Raw genomic sequence first — 25,766 nt, 5'->3', positions numbered from 1 at the left:
CTACAGTTTGGTGCATCTCCTGAGAGAATAAGTTTTTTTAATGAGTTGTTTTCAAAAATCCTTGTCCTGAAAAACATTTGCAACAGGATAGTTAGCGTTAGAGGGTTTAGTAGGTACTCAGTAGGTACCCAGCTGTGAGTTAAAAGAGAATAGTGCCGAAGCTGTAAAGGTACCAAGAACAGCCTTCTTTTCACAGTGATGAGAGAGCCAGGGGACATGTGTGTATGTGTGTGACCTGATAGAGCTACATTTGAGGACACCAGGAGCTGCCCAGAGAAGAGAGTGAAAATGCAAAGGTGTCTAAGCTTGGAGAGCAATTACAAGGGGCCACATTAATTGATGGACTAAATATAGTTTAAACTTCTGGAAGTCAGCTCCTAACAAAGCTCCATTTGGGCTATTTGTGAAGGAAAGGAGTATGTCAGACCTGCTTAGATTAAGTTTTATGTATGCATATATGTATGCCTATATGTATGCCTATCTATCTATCTTGACAGGAAACACAGGATTTCTACATCACAGACAGACTGTGATTATTCAGAGCATCTTGCCTCAGTTTTCCCATGCCTCGGTCCTCTTTGGGACAACACAATGAGGGCAGATGTTATCTACATGAATAATGCAGTTAGTACCACAAAAAAGGAACACTGGATTTATGAATCTCAGAACTTAAGTGGGGCATTAGGCACATTTGCCCCTCTTCCACTGTAGGGAGCAAGAGGGAAAAGAAAGAGAAAGAAATAGACGGAGAGACAGAAGGGGAGGGAAAGCAAGTGCTCTGTAAATGCAAACACACGCAATCTGGAGACATGTGGTGAACTAAAGGTCCCTAGGTCTATTATTCTTTGAAATGTAAGTAAATAAATGGCACAAGGGGAGGTGCCTCTAAATCTCCCGCAAGGTCTCTGTAACTTCCATGGCTTTTTTTTTTTTTTTCCCACTCAAACCCCTCTTAACCCAGGTGCCAGAATTCCTTGCTCAGAAAGCTCTGACTCTAAAGATATGTGAAAATATTCACGGAGAATTGTCTCCTGGACACTTGTTTTAACTTTTTTTAGGGGGAAGATCAGGATTGGCTGACTAGGGATATATGCCTCTATCTTTCCATCAGATGGACTAGAGCCCAGTAAGCCTGAGCAAAGGCTAAGATTTGGTAAAGGTATTGAACTGTAGCCATATCTGTTATTGTTGGAGAGGGTAACCCAGGGAAGATCAATCTAAACACATTTCTTCTGGGCAATTTTGCTAAGCCTCTGACTATAGTGTTTACTTGGTAAAGATTTACCTTTCTCACTAGTGGATAACTGGTATTATTTTCCTTTTTGGGGAAGAGTGTATACTATCTAATTTGGCAAAGACTGGATGAGCACTTTTGTATCTTATAACTGACATGGGAGAAAATTGTTGATAGAGAAGTTTTGGTCATGGGAATATAAAGCACAATATAACTTTGCATTTTGTTTTCAATATGTTATGCTATTACTAAAAGTTTACGTATTTGAGATAATATTTTCATATCATTTTGTCTTATGGCACTTATAGTCTTATACTGTATAATGTTATATGTCTGCCTCATCTCGTATATAGACTATAATCAATAACATGTTATTAAAATTCATATCTTTATAATCATAAAGATCACTAATTTTATTAAGTACTTACTATGTACCAGGCCTTGTGCTAAGGACTTTGCATGTATCACTTACACAATCCTTATGGCAATCTGTTATCCTCATATACATTTTTACGAAGGACAAAGCTGAGCTCAGATGCAATATAGCTTGTTGAGGGTTATACCGGTGATAAACTGCAAAGTTCAAATTTATACTTACTTAAGTCTGTCTGCTCTCTTAACCACTTTTCTGAATTATATGTCATAATTAATGCAATGTATTTACCTGGAGGATAAGATTTAAATTCCTGAAATATATGTTAGCATAAAATACACTGAATTGGTTTTTATTACCTTGTCTTTATTAGAGTTGTGCAAACTTCATCTTACTTTTCATTACTATCATGTTTTTGGATTTCTGAAAATAGTTATGTTTTTGTAGTACATTTTGCACTGTTGCTACACACATTGAAGTTTCATGGTGAAGTTAAATTACACTGACAAAACATGGATTAACTTTCAACTCTTCTACTGACATTGTAGAGAAGTATATATATATATTTGTTGTTGTTGTTGTTGTTGTTGTTTTATTGAGACAGAGTCTCGCTCTGTCGCCCAGGCTGGAGTGCAGTGGCTGGATCTCAGCTCACTGCAAGCTCTGCCTCCCGGGTTTACGCCATTCTCCTGCCTCAGCCTCCCGAGTAGCTGGGACTACCGGCGCCCACCACCTCACCCGGCTAGTTTTTTGTATTTTTTAGTAGAGATAGGGTTTCACTGGGTTAGCCAGGATGGTCTCGATCTCCTGGCCTTGTGATCTGCCCGTCTCGGCCTCCCAAAGTGCTGGGATTACAGGCTTGAGCCACCGCACCCGGCTGAGAAGTTTATATTCTTAAGCATTTAATTCAGCTCTGCCCTCAGTTCTTGGCAGAATTTCATTCATTTATTCAGCAAACATTTATTGGGTGCCTAATATATGCTAGACCAGTCACTAAGATATTTGTTCAATCAATATTATGAACAATATTATGGGATTATGAAATACAAACTTTGCTCTTATGGGATTATGAGATATAAACTTTGCTAAGTGGAGATGATGTTTCCTTTTTTTTCCTATAACCTCCATGGTCCCTAGCACATGGCTAAAAGGAATAGTCAATAACAACTTATTAGTTAAATGATCTTATTGAATTGAGGACAATAATTATTTACTTGAAGGTAGGGTAGGAAAAAAATCTATATAATGAAGTCCAAAGTATTCAGACAGTCTGTCTAGCACAGATGTCTTTATTCCCCTTCCTTACATCAAATCTGAAATTCATTATATCTGTACCTAGTAAACACACTAATAAATGATTTCATTTATCCAATTAATATTTATTGGGCTTCTGATTTATAATGCTATATGTGAGTTACAGAATAAGAATGTTTCCATTCTTAAAGAACTCATACCAGGGGAAATTCATTCATGCAATAAGTATTTATTGAACATCTATTATATGCCAGGCATTCTTCTTGACATTGATGATATAGTTGTGAATAAGTGAAGCTTACATTCTGCTGGGAGTAGATAGGCAAAATGCAATTAAGGAGCAAACAGATAAGATATGACAAAACATGATAATCACAATGAAGGAAATAGAATGATATAATAGACTAACTGTGGGGACACACTTTAGATGCAAATGCCATGAGTGCCTGTCTTAGGAACTTATATATTTGATTTGAGATATGAAGGACAAGAAGGACCAGTGGTTTGCTGGTAAATTGGTTCTGCAGGGGACAAAAGTCTGATTTATGGCATTTCCTGACTTCCAGGGTATAAATATTCTCACCCTGGCTGATTTCAGGCTACCAGACATTTAATCTGGGTTGCAAAATTCCTTATAATTAACAATCAACTCTTGAATGCTGGTACAAATCAGCCCTGAGGAGGAACAGGCCTTGACTTATTCAAGGTCCTGAAGGGAAACATTGTGACAGCAGTGTAATGGCAGATAAAATGATAGTAATGTGAAATCAGGTGAAAGAGATAGGCATAAATTAGATAATGTATGGCCCTGTGGGTAATGGCAAATAATTGATTTATTTAAGAGTGGTAGAAAGTCATTGAATGATTTAAAGAGGAATGTTGTGATCAGATTTCCATTTTTAAAAGATATGCGGGCCTCTATTCTGTAGGATGGAATAAACAGAGGACAGAGGGAAGACCAGAGAAAGTGATTTTTCAATCCAAGAAAGAGATAATGATGGCTTAGATTGGGTTATTGTTCCACCTTTTCTTTCCGCCTCCACCTTGGTTTAGAGTATATTTTCTTGCTTCACTAAATTTGAGATGGACCCTATCTTGTTTTGGTTAATGGAATATGAGAAGGCATGATGCAGACAATGACTTTAAATTTACATAGTAGTTTATCATGTCTCTTACACTTTTTGATCTACCGAGAAAAGACCATGCCTCAGGTGGTGGCACCTGTCTAGCCTGATCCGTCTAAGCCAGCTGACTCATAGCCTGAAGCAGAACTGCTCTGGCTTATTCAAATGACCATAAGCAAGAGAAATCTAAACTTGTAAACTGCTGAGTTTTTATTCGATTTGTTATACAGTGTTATTGTGGCAATTGTAGTGTTTGGTAAAGTGAAGAGAAATGGACAAATCTAAGAGGTAGATAATGAGTTTCTGGTTTGAAAAAGTAGCTGTATAGTGTCATTTACTGACATGAGAAAGATAAGAAAGAATTTTTTTAGAGAGGAAATCAAGAGTTCCATTAAATATATTATATTTGAGATACTAATTAATGCATACATAAGTCTGAAATTTCGAGGAGAGATGTGGGCTGGAGAATAAAGTTTTGGAGTCTTTGGTATATGAACATTATTTAAAGCCGTGGATGGAACTGGATGAAATTTCCTAAAGAATAAGTGAATTTAACATAAACAAAAAGGCTTAAGACAGAGACTTAAGACACTTCATTCTTTGGAGGTCTGATAGAAGAGGGAGAGTAAGTAAAAGAGATTGACAATGAGAAGCAGCATCATAGGCGGAACTCTAGGAGAAAGTGTTGGAATCTTTTCATAAAAGAAAATCATCATTATCATTGAGTGCTGCTGTGAAGGCTCACCAAAAAAGTTGACAAATACTTGTTCATTGGGTGTGCTACCATGGAAGTCATTGTATCTTTGATGAGAGCAGTTTCCACAGAGCAACCACTGTACCAGGTAGATTGGGAGTGTAGGCACAAAAAAATGCAGTGAGAAAGAGCAAACAATATATGTAGACAACCAGTCTAAACATTTTGCTATGAAGTGGGGAGAAACTGAACAATAGGAAGAGAAGGTTTGTGTTTCATTTTAAATGCTAGCTATGATTATGACTGCATTAAGTAGTAATCTAAGTTAAAAATCTTTCATTTGACCTTTTTCAATTATTTTACCCATCTCACTTACTATTTAGCCCAAACCTCCACAACCCTTATCAAATCTCTGCCCGCTTCCCTCAGTAAATGACCTTACCTCCTACTTCATAGAGAAAATAAAGGTCTTCATGGTGAACTCACTGGAAACTTATTAATAGCCACCCGAAATCTTGTCTATGGTTTTAGAAGATACCTCTTCAGGTATTAATTCTATCTCATTCTTTCCCTTTTCTGCCAGGAACCTATCTCATCTATTATGTATTGTTTGTCCTCTTTTATGTCTCCATACTCTCCTTTCCTATAACCTATAAGCTTACTAAAGTTTCTCTCATATTAAAAATATATTGACACTATAATTTACTTTCTCAAACTTCTGTTTCTGTGGTGATCATTTCATTGCTGTCTGTTTCTTCAAACGACATACCTCTTGAAAAAGGAGTCTACATTTATTACCTCCAATAACATTATTCCTTTGACCCGAAGAAATCTTTCTTCTACTTCCATTCAATTGTCCAATGACCTCCCAATTCCAAAAGCTGAAGGGTGCATTTCATTCCTTGTTTTAAATTCATGAGATAATGAAAATAAAGTTTCATAGCACTGTATTGGGAATTATGTAATTATTTGTAGTTAATTTTATTCCTAAGAATGTTGACTTCATAATCTCCGGGTTCTTTTTTGCATTCCTAGTGCCTAGAAGACTGCCTGTCACATTGTAGGTATTCAGTAAATATTTATTGAATGAATGATTGAATAAAGGGATGGATGCATAAAAACACAATGTCTATCCTCAAGAAACTGTCAGAGTTCACAGTCTAGTGAGGAATTGGCATTCTATATAACACACATGTGCTTGAAATTCCAACAGTAGAAAATTATATGACATCTACCCAGCCCACACACTAGAATGTGAAATGTCAGTAAATTGCAATCTGTCATTCTTGACTAATGAATCTGTCTGTAAATTTGAAACTTTAAAAATTTAAGTTTCGTTATAATTCATATGAAATTAAATAAAATTTAAATAGTGGATCTTAAAAAGAGAGAAAGGTGAGAAAATCATTTTATAATTATTCAGTGTACAAAATATAATATCTCTCATTGTTTGAATGAAAACCATTTTACCGACCTGAAGCACTTTCATAGTAGTAAGTCTTTATGTAGAAGAGACCTTAAAGCTCTTCTAGCCCGACTATTTTCACAACATAAATCCCCTCTACAATGTTCTTCTGAAATTTTCTGCTAACAAATATCTGTGATGAGGAACACACTCCCTTTTCTGACACTGAATTTCCGATTTGTTTGAGCTTTAAATTCTAGAAAACTAGTTTCCAATAACACATTTGTCCAGCTTAACTATTTAACATAGACGATTTTTACAACCTGAAATAGAGATGCGGTTTTTTCTTTTTTTTTGGTGTGTGGAAGGAGGGGGAGAAATAGGGGATTCTTTATGAAGGTCAGGAGAGCAGTGGGAATTAGTGGAAGCAAGTATGTATATAGTATCTATGGTGTCCCAGAAAGTAATGGAAAGAAATTAATCCATGACACTGGCAAACATAAAAATGATACTGAAAAATCTATGTAACTGAGTAAGAGGTATTACATGTTTTATTTATTGATTCTTATAACAAATGTTTGTTGAATGTGCTGGGTACTATAAGGAAGTGCTGAGGATTCAAGGTAAATAAGTCCCAGTCCACATGATCAGAGAGTTTACAGATTAGTAAAGGGATGGTGGGCCAACCAAACAATGAGCGCTGAAAATCGTTTTAGTGTTAAGATAGATTAGAGAATATCCTTCGTGCTGAGTCTTGAAATGACTAGCAAAATGGAGAACAACTAAATTAACAAATTGATTTATCAGGTAGATATAAAACATTGCTCCTAAGAATTAAAGAATATACATTATTTTCAGACAAATATGGGGCATTATGAAAATTGACTACACAAGGGTATATAAAGTAGGAGTCAACAAATTTCAAACAATTGGAATTATACAAAACCTGTTCTCTGATTACTGTGATGTTAAATCAGAAAACAATAACACAACAATAATTTAAAATTCCATAATTTGGAAATGAAAGATTATTTATGGAAAGTATGGAGGATAGGTTAGAGTTTCATGGCTGGATTCAGGAATCCAAGTGAAGCTGTTAATGTACCAGATGAAAGATGATAAGGGTCTGAATTGAGAGAGTATGAGTGGGAAAGGATGGAAGGGATTAAATGACTGTATTAGGGGATTGAGGGGGAGTGAATATGGGAGATGACTTTCAGGCTTATGGATGGACAGTAGTGTCAATAAGTGTGAGAGGGACACGTTGATTGAGATGGAGATAGTTGGCTATTCAAATTTGGATCTCAAGAGTGGTCTTAGCAAGATATACAGATTTGTGCACATTGAGGTAATAAATATAGCCAAGGTCATGGACCATATCATTCAAGTTAAGGGTTAGAAGGTAGTCAAGGAAAGAAATAGCTTTGGGGAACACACAACAGCTGGAGGTGGTCAAAGCAAAATAAGCCCATGAAGGACAAAGGCACAATTGTCAGAAGTGAATGAAATTGAATGGATGATTGATTTCAGGTGAACAAATGATTGAGCTCAGGTGAATGAATGATTAATTCTAGCTGGACTCTGAGGAGCACATAGTAAGTAGCATTAGAGACTAAAGTCTTTTGGTTGGCAGTTTTTGTTGTTGTTGTTTTTCTTTTTTGCCTGTCAGCTCATACCTAAGTTGGCAGTTTTAATACCTTACCTTCCTTTTGCTTAACTTCATTGTAAAACCTCTAAGAATTCATAACTCTACCTCTGTTTTTTGTGCCCTGATCTCCCTGTTGGTCTCTCTTTGAATGAGTGTTCTAATCAGAAGTTATTTATAATTTATATTCCAGAACTGAAATTCTAGTTTGGTGGAATTGGTTTATCAACTAGATTTTACATAAGCAATAGTTAGAAACTCAGAGATGTTATAATAGGGCCTAAAGTCACACACTAACTCTAATTTTCCATATAAATGTTTATCTGCAGCAATGTTGGATTTTCATATGTTTTAATTGCCTTTTTAGAGATCTCTTTTAACTCTGTTTACTACTTTTAAAAGAGTATATCTGCATTTATTTTGTATGTTGGATGCAGTCCTAATATGACTTAGTTAAATGGTACTATAGAGGGCTTTTAGTTTAGCACTTAAATGGATTATACCCAAAGTATTTAGCAGGTTTCTTTTCTCTAAAATAGACATATCTTTTTCTTAATTATTGTATTAACACAAGCTCATTATAAAGATTTAAAAAATACTTACATATATAGTATTGAAAGGGAAAGTCCTAACAATACTACATTTTCCCCTTCCTTCCAAATATAGACACTGTTGATGGTCTTAGTTTGGTGTAAATATTAGACAAGAAAGGTTGGGCTCTGTTGAGTAACAAATGAACAGTAGATTCTCTGTGGCTTCATGTTTCATAAAGACTTATTTATCCCCCTACATCAATCACAGTGTGATAGACAGTTTACCTTGTAGTTTTGCCATTTGGTGCACAGGCTTCCTGGGGCACTGTGGCAGGGAAAGAGTGGGCTGGAGAAATTTAAGGCCCAGGTCTGGTAGTGGCTCACACCTAATGTGCTCACATCTCATTGGTCAGAGTTTAATCACATGTCATCAAAGTAATTGTAAAGGGATATGGGAAATACAGGGAAGCACATGGATAATTTGGTGAGTACTAATTGTCTCTGCTGTAGTATGCATTCTTCCATATCTTTCCTGTGCATTTGCAAATAAATAAACCAAGATACACATATATGTGTGTTTTATGCATATATGTGTATTTTACAAATATGAATTCCTCATTAGTGAAAATTTATTTTCATAATATTGCTTTCAAAATAATATTATCCTTAAATAATACCTTCACTTTTGAACTTCATCACATCCTTCCTAGGTATGCAGTGAACCTGTTCCCTGGTCATGTATTCAATTCCAAGTGTGTTCAGATGTAAGCATCTGTAATCTCTTGATCTATATTGGCTTCTTTCCTATTGACTTGAAAACCTCCTGCCTTGAAAAATAAAACAACAACAAAAATTTCACTAAATCCTAATGCTTTCTTTAGCTTCTATGATTTTCTTTCATTGCAAGGTTAATTTCTTTACCATTGCTGTAAAATTCACTCTTTATATCTCCAGATTGCACATCCCATCACCTTTGCCCCATCCTTTTTCTCCTTCAGTTTTCTGCAGTGATTTTCACGGTTATACTGTCCACTGAGGGTAGCAATAATGCTTTATTAACCATTATATTCTACACTGCTCCCCTCCCAGGAGTCAGCATAGCAATTTTTACTAAGTAAATATTCTATAAATAACTACAATAAACAAACAGGCATATTGAGCATCAGAGTGATTAAGAATTCAGGTTCCAGGGGCTATCTGCCTGGGTTTGAATATCATCTCTACCTTTTGCTAATGGTCTAATCTTGGGGAAAATAATCACACCTCTACTTCCATTTCCTCATCTGTAAAATGGAGATAGTAATAGTACTTAATCTATGGGATGGCTCTAAGAATAGAACATGATAATCCATATATAGCAATTAGCACACTTGGCATATGGCACATATTTTAATGTTTCTATTTTTAAGACTCAAAAATTCTCCTTCCCCCTAATATGATATCGGTTAACATACGACGTGTCTTTATATAAAGTGTGTCCTCTGAGCTTTATTGTTACCTTCTAAAGTAAACAAGGCAGAAATTACCGACTTTTACTGATGAATCCCCTGAAGACCCACAAGTTCCAGGGGGCAGTGTAGAGCACAGTGAAAAGGAATGGAGTCCTGGCTCCGTACCTTCCAAGTTAAAGGATCTTGGGAAAGTTGCTTCTCTGAGTAAACGGACTAATCACAGTACTTTACAAAAACAAAAACAGAATAAAACTGTTGAAACTTACAAGAGATAATTCACAAGGAATGCTAACCAATACTTCTGGTACCTTATAAATACAACCTTTGCTCAGTATACTTGGGGAACTGGTTCCAGGACCTCCCCTACCTCTATCATTTGAAGATCCGAGAATGCTCAAGTCCCTGATAAGATGTGTAGTATGTATTTGCACATAACCTATGCACATCTTCCCATATATTTTATTTTTTAAAATTTATTTACTTTTTCTATAGGTTACTGGGGCACTGGTAGTATTTGGTTACATGTTCAGTTCTTTAGTGGTGATTTGTGAGATTTTGGTGCACCCATCACCCGAGCAGTACACACTGCACCCTATTTGTAGTCTTTTATCCTTCACCCTCCTCCCACCTTTCCCCCCAAGTCCCCAAAGTCCATCGTATCATTCTTATGCCTTTACATCCTCATGTCTGAGCTCCCACATATCAGTGAGAACATCTGATGTTTGGTTTTCCATTCCTGAGTTACTTCACTTAGAATAATAGTCTCCAATCTCATCCAGGTTGCTGGAAATGCCGTTAATTCATTTCTTTTTATGGCTGAGTAGTATTCCATTGTATATTTATATACCACAGTTTCTTTATCCACTTGATTGATGTGCATTGGGTTGGCTCCATGATTTTGCAATTGCAAATTGTGCTGCTAGAAACATGCATGTACAAGTATCTTTTTCGTATGATGACTTCTTTTCCTTTGGGTAGAAACCTAGTAGTGGGATTGCTGGATCAAACAGTAGTTCTACTTTTAGTTCTTGAAGGGATCCCCACACTGTTTTCCATACTGGCTGTACTAGTTTACATTCCCACCAGCAGTGTAGAAGTGTTCCCTGATCACTGCATCCATGCCAGCATCAACTGTTTTTAATTTTTTGATTATGGCTATTCTTGCAGGAGTTAAGGTGGTATCACATTGTGGCTTTGATTTGCATTTCCCTGGTCATTAGTGATGTTGAGCATTTTTTCATATGTTTGTTGGGCATTTGTATATCTTCTTTTGATAATTGTCTATTCAGGTCCTTAGCCCACTTTTTGATGGGATTTTGTGTTTTTTTCTTATTGATTTGTTTGAGTTTGTTGCAGATTCTGGATATTAGTCCTTTGTCAGATGCATAGATTGTGAAGATTTTCTCCCACTCTGTGTGTTGTCTGTTTACTCTGCTGACTGTTCCTTTTGCTGTGCAAAAGTTATTTAGTTAATTAAATCCCAAATATTTATCTTTTCTTAATTTTGGTTTTTATACTTTAAGTTCTGGGGTACATGTGCAGAATGTGCAGGTTTGTTACATAGGTATACATGTGCCATGGTGGTTTGCTGCACCCGTCAACCTGTCATCTACATTAGGTATTTCTCCTAATGTTATCCCATCCCCCACAGGCCCCAGTGTGTGATGTTCCACTCCCTGTGTCCATGTATTCTTACTGTTCAACTCCCACTTATGAGTGAGAACATGCAGTGTTTGGTGTTCTGTTCCTGTGCTAATTTGCTGCAGATGATGGTTTCCAGCTTCATCTATGTCCCTACAAAGGACATGAACTCATTCCTTTTTCTGGCTGCATAGTATTCCATGGTGTATATGTACCACATTTTCTTTATCCAGTCGTTGATGGGCATTTGGGTTGGTTCTAAGTCTTTGCTATTGTGAACAGTGCCACAATAAACATATGTGTGCATGTGTCCTTTGTTTTTATTGCATTTGCTTTTGGGTTCTTGGTCATCAAATCCTTGCCTAAGCCAATGTCTAGAAGGGTTTTTCCAATGGTATCTTCCAGAATTTTTATAGTTTCAGGTCTTAGATTTAAGCCCTTAATCCATCTTGAGTTGATTTTTGTGTAAGGTGAAAGATGAGGATCTGGTTTTATTCTCCTACATGTGTCTAGCCAATTATCCCAGCACCATTTGTTGAAAAGGGTATCCTTTCCCCACTTTGTTTTTGTTTACTTTGTTGAAGATCAGTTGGCTTTAAATATTAGGGTTTATTTCTGGGTTCTCTCTTCTGTTCCACTGGTTTATGTGCCATTTTTATACCAGTATCATGCTGTTTTGGTAACTATGGCCTTATAGTATAGTTTGAAATCAAGTAGTCTGATGCCTCCAGATTTGTTCTTTTTGCTTAGTCTTGCTTTGGTTATGTGGGCTCTTTTTGGTTCCCTATGAAGTTTAGAATTGTTTTTTAAGAAATTCTGTGAAAGATGATGGTGGTATTTTGGTGGGGATTGTGTTGAATTTGTAGATTGCTTTTGGCATTACGGTCATTTTCACAATACTGATTCTACCCATCCATGAGCATGGCATGTGTTTCCATTTTTTTGTGTCACCTATTATTTCTTTCAGCAGTGTTTTGTAGTTTTCCTTGTAGAGGTCTTTTGCCTCCTTGGTTAGGTATATTCCTAAGTATTTTATTTTTTGTTTGCAGCTATTGTAAAAGGGGTTGAGTTTTTTATTTGATTTTCTGCTTGGGCGCTGCTGGTGTATGGAAGAGCTACCGGTTTGTGTACATTAATCTTGTATCCGGAAACTTTGCTGATTTTTTTTTATCAGTTCTAGGAACTTTCTGGAGGAGTCTTTAGATTTTTCAAGGTAAATGATCATATTTTCAGCAAACAGTGACAGTTTGACTTCCTCTTTAGAGGTTTGCCTTTATTTCTTTCTCTTGTCTGATTGCTCTGGCTAGTGCTTCCAGTATTATGTTGAAGAGAAATGGTAAGAGTGGGCATTCTTGTCTTTTTCCAGTTCTCAGAGGGAATGCTTTCAACTTTTCCCCATTCAGTATTATGTTGCCTGTGGGTTTGTCATAGATGACCTTTATTACATTGAGGTATGTCCCTTGTATGCAGATTTTGCTGGGAGTTTTAATCATAAAGAGGTGCTGGATTTCGTCAAATGCTTTTTCTGCATCTATTGAGATGATCATGTGATTTTTGTTTTTAATTCTGTTTATGTGGTGTATCACATTTATTGACTTGCATATGTTAAACTATCCCTGCATCCCTGGTATGAAACCCACTTGATCATGGTGGATTATCTTTTATATATGTTGTTGGATTCAGTTAGCTAGTATTTTGTTAAGGATTTTAGCATCTATGTTCATCAGGGATATTCCACACTATTCTTGTGGAATAGTGTCAAAATGATTGGCATCAATTTCTTCTTAAACAATCTCTAGATTACTTATAATACCAAATGTATGCAAACTCAATGCAAATAGCTTTCATACTATATTGGTTTTAAATTTATATTATTTTTGTTGTAATGTATTTTTAAATTTTTTTTTCCTGAATATTGTCAATCTGTGGTTGGTTGAATCTGCAGATGCAGAACCCGAGAATACCGAAGACCGACTATAGTTAATCAATGTTAATATTCTGTTTTCCATTTCTACAAACATTTTATGTTCTCTGAATGTACATTTTGAATATACGTTACATAATTCAGTCTAGTATGCTCTTCTTTTTGTTGACATTGAGATCCAACTAGCCTATAATTTTCTAAAGCAGAGGGTTTTCTCTCATGTGTTCTGGGTATCTTTTATTAATAATATATCTGAGCTAGTAGCTGGAAGGTGCTCAATAGTTACCTGATAATATTTTTGTTATAATATTTCAAACTGTATATTTGTCCCATTATCTGTGTACAATAGAAAGTAATGGGTGTTTTAAAAATATTTATGTAAATTTCTCTTTACACTTGAAGAATTAGATTTTTTAAAAAGTAGAACCTTTGCCTTTTGTGGACTTTAATCTTACTCTATCAAATAATGAGATTTTTGGAGCATTTTGTGTTCCTATTTATAGGAACTAATGATTTGCCAAATTATTTTAAAATAGCAGCCCCTTCTGTAAGAACTAAGCTTTGTGATGATAATGATTATAATAATACTGATATGTACAAATGAGGCTGTTTGTATTCATTGGTATATACTATGCAGCCATTTCTCTGAGAGCAGTCTCCTTTCTGATATATGTAGTTCATTTGCACTATAATTTTCAGTCCTAAAGTTTAGTAATTGCAAAGCATCTGAGTAGCATGGAGTGAAGAAAACTACTCAACTGTGTTTTTTAGTATCTCTGTGTTAGTAACATTTTAAAAGATTATAGCTCTTGTTATTAAAAATCTGTGATTTGCAACTGAATTCAAAAAATGCCTTTACAACTTGAAAGTTAATAGTATGCAATTAAAACTTTAACAAAATTTCAGGACAAGTTAAATTGGATAAAATCATGACTATTATTGAACCAGTGAGTAAAAAAATGGAGACAGCAAAGCAACAGCACTTTGAGGAGTCCAGGTAATGTATAATTAGTTAAACTATAGAAAATATATATTTTCTTCTACTTTGCCAATATTCCCTGACCAATTGTCATGGTCTCTCAAGTTTATCTATTAACGCCCCATACATGAAGCTAATTTATTGTTCTGCTTGAGTTCCTCAAAGCATATCAATTATCAAAATTTTTGTTTTCAGTTCAATTAACTTTTGAACTGGAGGATGTCTGAGTAGTTAAGTAAACCATCTGGGTTTTATAGTGCATAAGCTTGAATCCAATTTGTGGCTTTCCTGAGAAAAAAATGCCATATTTTATGATAATATTACATAAGTTTAGAATTTTAATAACTCATCTGCAGCAATTATGGAGCAGAGTAAGTTATAATTTTCCTTTCTAAATCTAATAATTAAAGGTTAGTCTTTTTCTAACAGAAGGTGAGGCTGGTTCTACAGAACATAGTTTGAACACAGGAATTCTAAGCATTGCCTCTGCTTTCCAAAACTGTTTGGAGATGGGTCAGTTCCTTTTCTGAATTGCATGAAATAGCATCAATGTCTTCAAGATAACTTTAAAATTACATACACAATAGTTGGCCCTGAAGCCACAGACAGAACCTCTAAGCTCTTCAGCACATATTTTGTAAGAACATTTATACTTACAGACAGTAAATGCTTCTCTGCTAAATGTGTTTTTCAGTAGCTTGTTTCACAATAATTCATTGATATTATAACATGGTCAGAAATTTGGGGTGATTGGCACAGCTATAAGTTAGTTGAGGAAATGCTGGCAAGGCTATGAAGAACTTTGTGGGTCTTCCAACATTTAAGTTGTGAACTATGTGTTTAACACTAGAAGATCCATGCTCAGGGTAACCACTTTCTTGGCTTAAGTGTAATACAGTACTCAAATTTGAACGAGTGAAATATATACACAGCCTTAATACTAAAGGTTTGGTTATACCCATTATAAGGGAAGATATTAATTTCAAAGGAAAAGAAATGATTATATTGCAAACTTACAAGTTTTTGTAAATTTCTTTTCTGCCTTTGAATTACCCATTTTAACTTAAGATCCAAATTGGTCTAGTAAATTGGTAGCTCCTAAAAGAGTAATTAATATAGCAATTTAGCCAAATTATTTAGAATTTCAAGTCAGCTTTTACTAACTGAAAAGGTTAACTGATTTGAAAATCATTTTCAGTATCTTTAGATGAGGCTGGTAAGCCATGGCAGAATAGTCATGTTTTAGGGACAAGCGAAGCACTTATTAATAAATCTGATCAGGTATAATATCTTTCAGTATAACGTCTTTCTCAAGAGAGTTGACCATTTCCTGAAGAATTGTTTCTTCTGCAACTGGTAGAAGATAAAGGTCCCTTGACACCCTAACTTCCCATTTTTAATGAAAACATGTCCTGCTTAATGAGGAGGATCAACATCCTCTGAAATTAAGAGCAAGTGCATGTACTTCCAGTGACAGCCCAGGGCATATAAAGCCTGAACTTCAATACACCTGGGGTGTCTTGTCTTTATTTATAGCTAGTTGATGGTGGTAACTTGTTTTCTACTTTAACAGTTAGCTTCATTTCATTAATGTTAGAAGTGTGATGGGAATGCCAGGGAAAAGACAAATAAGTGTTTTGGGATGTGGTGACTAAGGATTTTTGGAAACCTGAGCTTAACTAGACAAATAGAATGTCACTAGACCAAAATTTTTTTTGAAATCTAGTTCCCCACATAATGAAGATAAGGAAACATCAATAAGAATATAAGCAGAAGAAAATATAATATAATCAGTTGGGAAATTAGGTATGAGATTATTAACAATGCAGGGACAGACTCTAGGACTAATTAGTATGAATGACCCAGTTCTTCATGAAACTCCCAAAAGGTTTTTGTTCAAGTTAAACAGACCCCTGTGAGAAAAGTTGTATATAAACAACTTATAATTATCCTGAAGACGCCTTGAAAAAATACTGATTGCTAAGATGACTATAATATTTTTGGGATGACTATTGAAATATTGGCCCAACAAAAGAAATTTCCTTGAGCAAAACATGAATATGATCAAATCTTTTAAATATATGATTTCTTCCCTCTTCTAAACTTGTCTATTTTTTGAACTGTGGTGGGAAAACACAATTGAATACTTTTACAATTTCAGTATAAATTTAAGAAAGTAAAGTTCTTCAATGTGCCTTTGAATTCTAAATTCAAAGATTGTCCTATGTTAAAATATCCTTTATGATGATGATAAATATGGGTTCATCCCAAATTTTAATTTCCCATCAATAAAATTCATTTATGAATCACTTATTTACTAGTGCTAATTTTTAGTTGATATTATTTGGTGCATTTGAAGGTATGACAACTGCATTTCAGTAAATGCATTCTGTAATTCAGGCAAGTGAGCCTGGCTTTCTTCACCTAGTTTTGTGATCAGTGAGTTTCCTGTGTTACATGACAATTCATGTTTAGGTTATTCTGATCAATTTAATAACATAATGAGGGTATTATAAAATAATGATAGAATCCCTCATGGCATTTCACATTTGTGTGAAGAAACTGCCATTTCATCTTAATGTCTGTGAAATATTTTGCTTCAGTGGTTGAATGGTCTCCTTCCATTAGAATCTTCCATTAGTAGGGAATAATTGAAAATACATAATTAGTTCTAACTTGGAAATTAAATAACACTTATCCATGGACCAGATATTAGAAAGCAAAGGAAATTATGCCTGATCAATGGAATTTGACCCCATTCTTGGTGATATATAAAAACGTTCTAGAATTTCAAATGGAATTTTATAAAACTGACTGCATACTCATGTCTCTCTAATTTCTCTTGATACAACTTAAGGCATACCTCAGTCCTTTGGCCAACTCCATGGGCATGACCACATGAGTGACAGTTAAATTAATAGATCCTATCCTTAGTTATTTCTTTACTATCTATTGAGTGCCTACTATGTGCCAAATGTAAATCTCTGAAGAGTCTCCTCCTTCATGGACCATGCTTCTTTCTGGGCAAATGTTTTAAAATTCTAGAAATTTATATAAGATGTACGTAACTTTTGAACCAACATTTTTATTTATAGGCATTTATAGTAACACAAGAAAATAATTGGACAGTTGCACAAATATGAATGTTCAAAGATTTTCATCCTTTTTTATAAACAACACAAAAGCAAAACCAACAAATATATCCCATAGAAGAAGGCTGGTAAATAAGCGATCAGTATGTTAAAATCTATACAATGAATTTCTATGTAATGGGCCAAAATAACATGGAATTCTATGTAATGGGTCAAAATAACAATGTGCACCTTTGTACAATTTTAAAGAAAGATCTCCATGATATATTAGGTGCAAAATAATAGTTTAAAATTTTGTGTGCATTTATGTACATTTAAACATAGAAAAGGTATGAGATATATTCCACATGCTAATCATGTCAAATGGAATCAGTATAAAATAGTAATATGGTTCCTGAAGTCCCACTGCCTGAATTTGAATCCTGACCCCACCCATTTCTAGCTGGAATAATCTGAACTGTATACTATGTAACCCCTAAATGTCTTCGTTTCTTAATTTATACAATGAGTATCATAGTAGTAAGTACCTACATGCTTATTTTGAAGAATAAATCAGATAAAACATATAAAAAGGATTAGAATAGTGCCTTAAATACTGGCCTACAGGAAGCATTGAAGGGTTTGCAATTATTACTAAAATATCAGGGTAATAAGATTAGGGGAGATTTTTACTTTCTTTCTTTTTGCTTATTCACATTTTCCAAAGTTTCCATGTGGTACTTGACTTTATTCAGCTGTTGGGATTGAAGCTCTCCAAATCATGTTAGGAAAACATGCTACTTAAAAATCTCTTGTAAAACACTGAAGAAATAGATAGATATGATGCTTGTTCATTTTCCTGATTTTTACTAGTTTGGGCTCATTTGGAAAGCAAATGTTCCTATTTGTTATTCATCTCAGAACCAGCAAAATTTGGTAGTATTTTGTCTTGTTTAATAATATTTACTCTGCAAGGCACTGAGGGAACAACAGGTGTAGCCCTGTTGACCAGAGACATGTGGTTTTCTATGATTAGCATTTAGTTCTATAACTTTAGTGTTGAAGATTTGTATTACAAAATAGAGACTATTAAATCACTTAAAGATCGAACTTAATGTTTTGGAAACAGAATGTTGGAATTACTCCATCCCTTTCCTGTCCATCTTTACTCACAACCCGGGACCTCTACCTTGGAACTTCTGAAAGAACCTGGTGAGTCTTGTACATAAATATTGGTAGCAGCATATTGATGTTCATTATTTTTGCATTCATTTAAATGCAGAAACAAAGAACTAGTATTGAACAGTTATTTCCTTTATTTTCATCTCAAATACTGTATCAAAGATAAACAGATTTTGGAAGAAACTATTAATAACTAGTTTTCCATGCCTTTATCTGAAATTGAGAGATTGGATTTTTAAAAATATGAATATTGGCCGGGCGCGGTGGCTCACGCCTGTATTCCCAGCACTTTGGGACGCCAAGGCAGGCGCATCACGAGGTCAGGAGACAGACACTATCCTGGCTAACACGGTGAAACCCCGCCTCTACTAAAAATACAAAATAGTAGCCAGGCGTGGTGGTGGGACGAGTAGCTGTAGTCCCAGCTACTCAAGAGGCTGAGGCAGGAGAATGGCGTGAACCTGGGAGGCGGAGCTTGCAGTGAGCGGAGATCATGCCACTGCCCTCCAGCCTGGGCGACAGAGCGACTCCGCTTCATAAATAAATAAAATATGAATATTGCAGGTTGTAGTAAATTATAAAGATAAATTCTTATAATTTTAAAAGTTTATTTACAGTTGACTTATTGTTGTTTTAAAAAAATACAATTCTTTAAAAGAGAATATAGATGATTCTTTAAAGTCCCTTAAGTGTGACTGAGAAACTCTCTGGAACTTGAACTGCCTAAAGACCTAGGGGGCTATTGATTAAAAGCAACTATTTTTTAGTTTTCCCTCTTTTTGACTTGTTCCTCATGAGCTTCAGCCTTCATTAAGGGAAAACTCTTTTTGTAAAGTGGGACTTTTACTGATTTCAGAAGAAATTTTTAAAAGTTTGCTGAATAAACTCCTCCTTGGGTTCTCAAGGCACTTTTGCATAAGATGCCCTTTATAATTTTACCACCTTTTATTTGCTTGGATTATTATAGAAGGAACTCAAGCATTAACTGGAAGCTCACTTCCTAACAAATTCTATGAATCACGTTTTCATTATTCCAATCAATATTCACCAAAACTAAAATTTGTGAATATGCTGTCAAAATGTTAAAGATATGCAATAGATGTGTTTTACAATTTTGATTGTTACATTGGTTCAGAGCTGAAATTCTTTTAAGGCTTTATTAGATAATTTGAGGTTCCAGAGCAATACAATAATATATGGGTCTCAGTTGATTCTAAAATTGAATATACATGTGTGGAAGTAAATGTAGGCAAATATTTATACAAGGCTAGGGTCTACTGGGTGTAATAAATAAGACTCTTAAAATCTGATCTCCCTGAAAGCTGTGTTCTATAGCTGTTTACCATAAGTTAGAGTTCTACTAATTCTGTAACATTTAGAATTTGTTCACAATGATCAAAGGGTTGATGACAGCCTCAGTCTTCAAGTATCATTCACTTCACATGAATCAGTTGTGTCATCATCTTGCAGAGGAGCTTTTTAGCTCTTTGAAGGACTTGGCAATTCTCATAGCTTTAGTTTGGATGTTGAAATTCATTTAAGTCTTATTTTTCTGTATTTATGGAGCTTATATACAGGGTCTAGACCATAGTTTGTTTAATGCTAAACAAAAGTAGAAAACTTTCCTAAAATATTTGAGAGAATCCTGGTTATTAGCTACAAATTGTTATGAAATTGTGAATGGAAAAGGCTGGCAGAATTGGTAGTCAACCATGTGGTAAGTTTTGAAATTTTCTAAAGGTTCTACCCATGCAAAAATGTTCTGCTGAATTGTGAAATGTTTATTAATTGAACCATAAGTTTATAGAAGCTAAAAGACTCCTCACACTTATTCCAGTGCACGATACATACATAGTAGGTGCTAATAACCATATGATAAATGAATGAAAAAATGTAAATTAAAAAAGAAAAACCACCCAAGTGAAGTATACTTCAATATTATCTGTGTGCCTGTCTCTGCATAGTAGGCTAAAACTCAATAACTGCTAAAGAAAAAAAGAAATTGAGAAAATAAAATACTAGATACTATTTTTTATAATTCTTTTAAAAAACTGATTATATGTGGACTGCAGAGATACCATCAAAATAAATAAAATTTTATGCAGTTCAGTTTATATGCTTTAAAAACAAATTGTTGAAGAGATTATTAGTTTTATGATATTATAAGTATCTCAATACTCATATAACTTCATGGAGAGTTGAAAGGTTGAATACGCAGAAAAAGTAAAAAGTCTTACAATAAAAATCATTCTTTCCAAATGCTATAGAGTAGGTGATCTTTTTTCCTTTAAAATGAAATGTATCTTTAATCAAATAAGAATAGGGATTTTCACTGATTTGTCATTTATGAAGTTTTTATTTTATTTTCAGCTATACCACTCTTTTATAATTACATATTTTTAAAGTAAGGCTAGAAATATCTGAAAGATTGTGATCAGCAACTTATTTTGTGTAAGCTATTAGGAAAATGTGAAAAATGTTCATTTTTTTTGTAATCATTTAGGGGTGGTCAACACTTTATGTCTTTGGTGAAAAATAATGAATACTTTTTATGGTTGTTAATTTTTTAGTTCATGTTAAGGCTATAGTCTAAAAAGTCTGCACAAAATGCTTGTTCTCCACATCATTATTATAACTCTCTGTAATAATTTATACCTTCGATGAATATCTGACATAGTCACTGAGGTCTATTTGACAAGATAATATGTAAATAGTAAAAAAGTAGATATTGCAGTTTTCCCTGGGGTACATGGTAATCTACTGGACTCAAATTATCATCCAATTCTTTTTTTTTTTTTTTTTTTTTACAATTCATGCATAATACATGTACATAGTTTGGGGACATGCATGATTATTTAATGCATTCATGTAATTTGTAAAGATCAAATCAGTGTTCTTGGGACATCCATTGCCATAAATATTTATCTTCTCTTTATGATAGAACCACTTCCATTCTTCTCTTCTAGCTATTTTGAAACATGTGATAGATTATTGTAAACTGTAGTTATCCTGCTGATCTATCTAACACTAGGTCTTATTTCTTCTGGCAACCCATATATTTATATCTGTTAATCAACTTCTTTTCATCTTTTCTCCTCTCTGCCCTTCTTGGCCTCTGATAACTACAAATCTACTGTTTGTCTTTGAGATCCACTTTTTTTTTTTGCTTTCACATATGGTTGAGAACACACAATATTTATCTTTCTGTGCTTAGCTTATTTCACTTAACGACCTCTAGTTCCCTCCATGTTGTCACAGATGACAGGATTTCATTCCTTTTTATGGCAGAGTAATATTCCGTTGTGCATAATATATGTCACATTTTCTTTACTCATCTGTTGATGGGCACATATGTTGATTCCATATTTTGTTGTGAATAGTGCTACAATAAACATGGGAATGCAGATGTCTTTTTGATATATTCATTTCCTTTTTAAAAGATATATGCCCAGTAGTGCAATTGCTGGATCATACGGTAGTTCTAGTTTTAGCAATTGTAAGGAAACTTCATATTGTTCTGAATAATGACTGTACTAATTTCCATGCCCACCAACAGTGTATAAGACTTCTCTTTCTTCATATCATCAGCATCTATTATTGCCTGTCTTTTTGATAGAAGCTATTTTTAACTGGGGTAATATGATATTTCATTGTAGTTTTGATTCACATGTCTCTGTTGAGCATTTTTCATATGCCTATTGGCCATTTGTATGTCTTTTTTTGAAACATTATCAAACTCTTAACAGGTCAATCTAACTATTGTTGTTGCTAGATTTGTCTTTTGGACCTCATACCAGATTGATTTATGAGTGGATTGCATATAACAATTATATTTTTTCATGTGTCTGTTGGCTGTATGAATGTCTTCTTTTGAGAAATGTCTGTTCATATCCTTTGCCCACTTTTGGATGGGGTTGTTTGTTTTTTTCTTGTAAATTTGTTTGAGTTCTTTGTAGGTTCTGGATATTAGCCCTTTGTCAGATGAGTAGATTGCAAAAATTTTCTCCCATTCTGTAGGTTGCCTGCTCACTGGAGAAATGCAAATCAAAACCACAATGAGATACCATCTCACACCAGTTAGAATGGCGATCATTCAAAAGTCAGGAAACAACAGGTGCTGGAGAGGATGTGGAGAAATAGGAACACTTTTACACTGTTGGTGGGATTGTAAACTAGTTCAACCATTATGGAAAACAGTATGGCGATTCCTCAAGGATCTAGAACTAGATGTACCATATGACCCAGCCATCCCATTACTGGGTATATACCCAAAGGATTATAAATTATGCTGCTATAAGGACACATGCACACGTATGTTTATTGCAGCACTATTCACAATAGCAAAGACTTGGAATCAACCCAAATGTCCATCAGTGACAGATTGGATTAAGAAAATGTGGCACATATACACCATGGAATACTATGCAGCCATAAAAAAGGATGAGTTTGTGTCTTTTGTAGGGACATGGATGCAGCTGGAAACCATCATTCTTAGCAAACTATCACAAGAACAGAAAACCAAACACCGCATGTTCTCACTCGTAGGTGGGAACTGAACAATGAGATCACTTGGACTCGGGAAGGGGAACATCACACACCGGGGCCTATCATGGGGAGGGGGGTGGGGGAAGGGATTGCATTGGGAGTTATACCTGATGTAAATGACGAGTTGATGGGTGCAGCACACCAACATGGCATAAGTATACATATGTAGCAAACCTGCACGTTGTGCACATGTACCCTACAACTTGAAGTTTAATAATAATAAATAAATTTAAAAAAATAAAATAAAATAAAATAAAATAAAATGTACTATTAAAAAAAAACAATTATATTATTATAGTATTCTGGGTTTGTCCTTGTACATAATTTTACCAGTGGGTTTTATAACTTCAATTTTGTAAAAACACGTTGGTGTCTTTTTCTTTTAGATTGAAGAACTTCCTTTAACATTTATTGTAAGATGGGTATTATGGTAGTGAATTATTTCCCCTTTTGCTTGTCTGGGAAAGACTTTATCTGTCTTTTATATTTGAAGGGTAGTTTTGTTGGATATAGTATTCTTAGCTGGCAATACTTTTTCTGTTTCAGTACTTTGAAAATGTAATTCTATTCTCTCCTGACATGTATGATTTCCATTGAGAAGTCTGTTGCCGGATTAATTGGAGCTTTTTTATATGTTATTTACTTCTTTTCTTTTGTTGCTTTTAGGATTCTTTCTTTATCCTTGACCTTTGAGAGTCTGATTATCATATGCCTCGGAGTAGTCTTATTTGAGTCAAATTTGTTTAGTGTTCTCTGACCTTCCTGTACCTGGATATTTATCTTTAATCAAGTGTTAGAAAGTTTTTTGTTATTTCCTTGAATAAACTTTCTACCCTTTGCTCTTGCTGACCTCCCTCTTAAACACCAATAATTCTTAGATTTGGTCTTTTGAGGTAATTTTCTATGTCTTTTAGGTGATCTTTCTTGCTTTTCATTCCTTTTTCTTCTCCATATATTTTCAAATAGTCTATATTTGAGTTCACTGATTCTTTGTTCTTCTTGATCCTTTCTGTTGAGAGCTTCTAATGAATTTTTCAGTTCAGCAAATGTATTTTTCAGTTTCAAGATTTCTGTTTAATTTTAAAAAATTATTTCAATCTCTTTGTTAAATTTCTCTAATAAGTTTCTGGATTGTTTTCTTTTGTTATCCGGGAGAGCATGAAGTTTCTTTAAAACCACTGTTTTTGGTTATTTGTTGAAGAGCTCACCAATTGTTTCATTAGGGTCAGTTGCTAGATCTTTGCTTTGTCTGCTTGGGGAAATCATGGTTCCCTGTTTGTGGTTCTTACTTGTGGATGTATGTCTATGTCTTCTTATTGTAAGATTAATTTGGTCTTATTTACTATTATTTTATTTATTTTTGTCTTCTCTGTCTTGCTTCTTTTGTTTTTTTATTGAATATATTTGTTATAGGTTCTTTACTGCCAGGCAACTGCCTCCTTTTCAGTTCTAGATAGCACTTAAGTCCAGATTTGTCTCAGCTCTAGCAAGTGTTTGGAGTGCTGCCCTTCCCAAGTGCAGGAAGTCCCAATGGGGATATCTCAGCAGTGGGATAGGCTGGCAAAGGTTTGTGCCCATGGGACTTGTAAACATACCTCCTAGAGTGTGGTGCTGCTGAAAAGTCACTCTTATTTGGCCTTTGGCCAAGTTATAGAGCAGTTTCCAGAGCTGGAGATGGTAGTCCTGCATCCCTACTTTGTCTCTACCTGTCCTCAGGGATATTTCTTCTTTCAGGCACTAATGATGCTTCCTATGGGCTAGGGGAGGGACAGATCTCCGGTCAGAGAACTCAAGATGGTGAGTAAGCTGTTTGTTCACTTTGATCTCACTTTTCCAGTCAAAACAGTGATTTTGGGGAGTATTTTTTGCACACTTGGTGCCAGGCGAATGTGGGGTGAGGCATTGTGGATGTGCCAATTCTCTTACTGCCTACATGAAGTTTTTTCACTTCTTTGTGGCCCCAGTAACTGACTTGTATTCATAACTTTTGTATTTGAATTTTGGTATATTTCTGGTAATAATCTTGGCACTGTATATTTGCTTATGGTTTTTTAGGGGGTTATGCTAGCTTGCTTCTATGCTGCCATTTTGGAACTGGAGGTCCTCAATTCTTCTTTAGAATAAATAATTATTCTTATTAAAGGAAAAAGAAAAGGAAATTAGAACATAAGATATAAGGCAAGTTATGATTTCTATCCATTTGATTAAAAAATCATCTATCTATTTCATTTTGAAGCCTTGCCTTTTAAAGCAGTATGATATAGCAATTAATAGTGAAAGCACTGAAGTTACTCTAATGAGGTTACAATTCTGGCTTTACCAGTTTCTAGCTTCAAATCTTATCCAAGTAACTTAATTGCACTGTGACTCAATTTCTTCTTTGGATAACGGGGGGATAATACAAATTCCAATCTCAAAGTGTTTACATGATGCTTGTCAAGTGCATAATGTACCTCCTGGTGCTTAATAAAATTGAGCTACCATAATTAGTCACAACTTCCTACATTCATATAAATTGTAATGCATAATATACTCAAAAACATGGTGTTTGATTACTTAACTTTGATCCTGTCCTAAAGGACATTTTACTATAATCACAAGACACACCCCATCACAACATTGGCTGACTTTTGCTATGACATTGTGAACTCAGGAAACGTGAGGTTTATGGTTTTGTGTAAATACTATAACTATAGCCCTTTGTGGAGTCT

At 34.7% G+C, this 25,766-nt stretch overlaps 1 protein-coding gene across 1 annotated transcript in view; it reads left to right on the top strand.

Annotated features, from left to right (window-relative positions):
- IQCM (IQ motif containing M) overlaps nucleotides 1-25,766 on the top strand; it is a 398,588-nt gene that overhangs the window by 42,030 nt on the left and 330,792 nt on the right. The window contains 2 exon segments of the mRNA XM_007999956.3: nucleotides 14,185-14,280; nucleotides 18,433-18,540. Coding sequence (XP_007998147.3) covers nucleotides 14,185-14,280; nucleotides 18,433-18,540 — 204 coding nt within the window.

Source organism: Chlorocebus sabaeus, chromosome 7 (genome assembly GCF_047675955.1).
Source record: "Chlorocebus sabaeus isolate Y175 chromosome 7, mChlSab1.0.hap1, whole genome shotgun sequence".
Lineage (NCBI taxonomy): Eukaryota > Metazoa > Chordata > Mammalia > Primates > Cercopithecidae > Chlorocebus > Chlorocebus sabaeus.
This window is presented reverse-complemented; position numbering and strand designations above follow the sequence as displayed.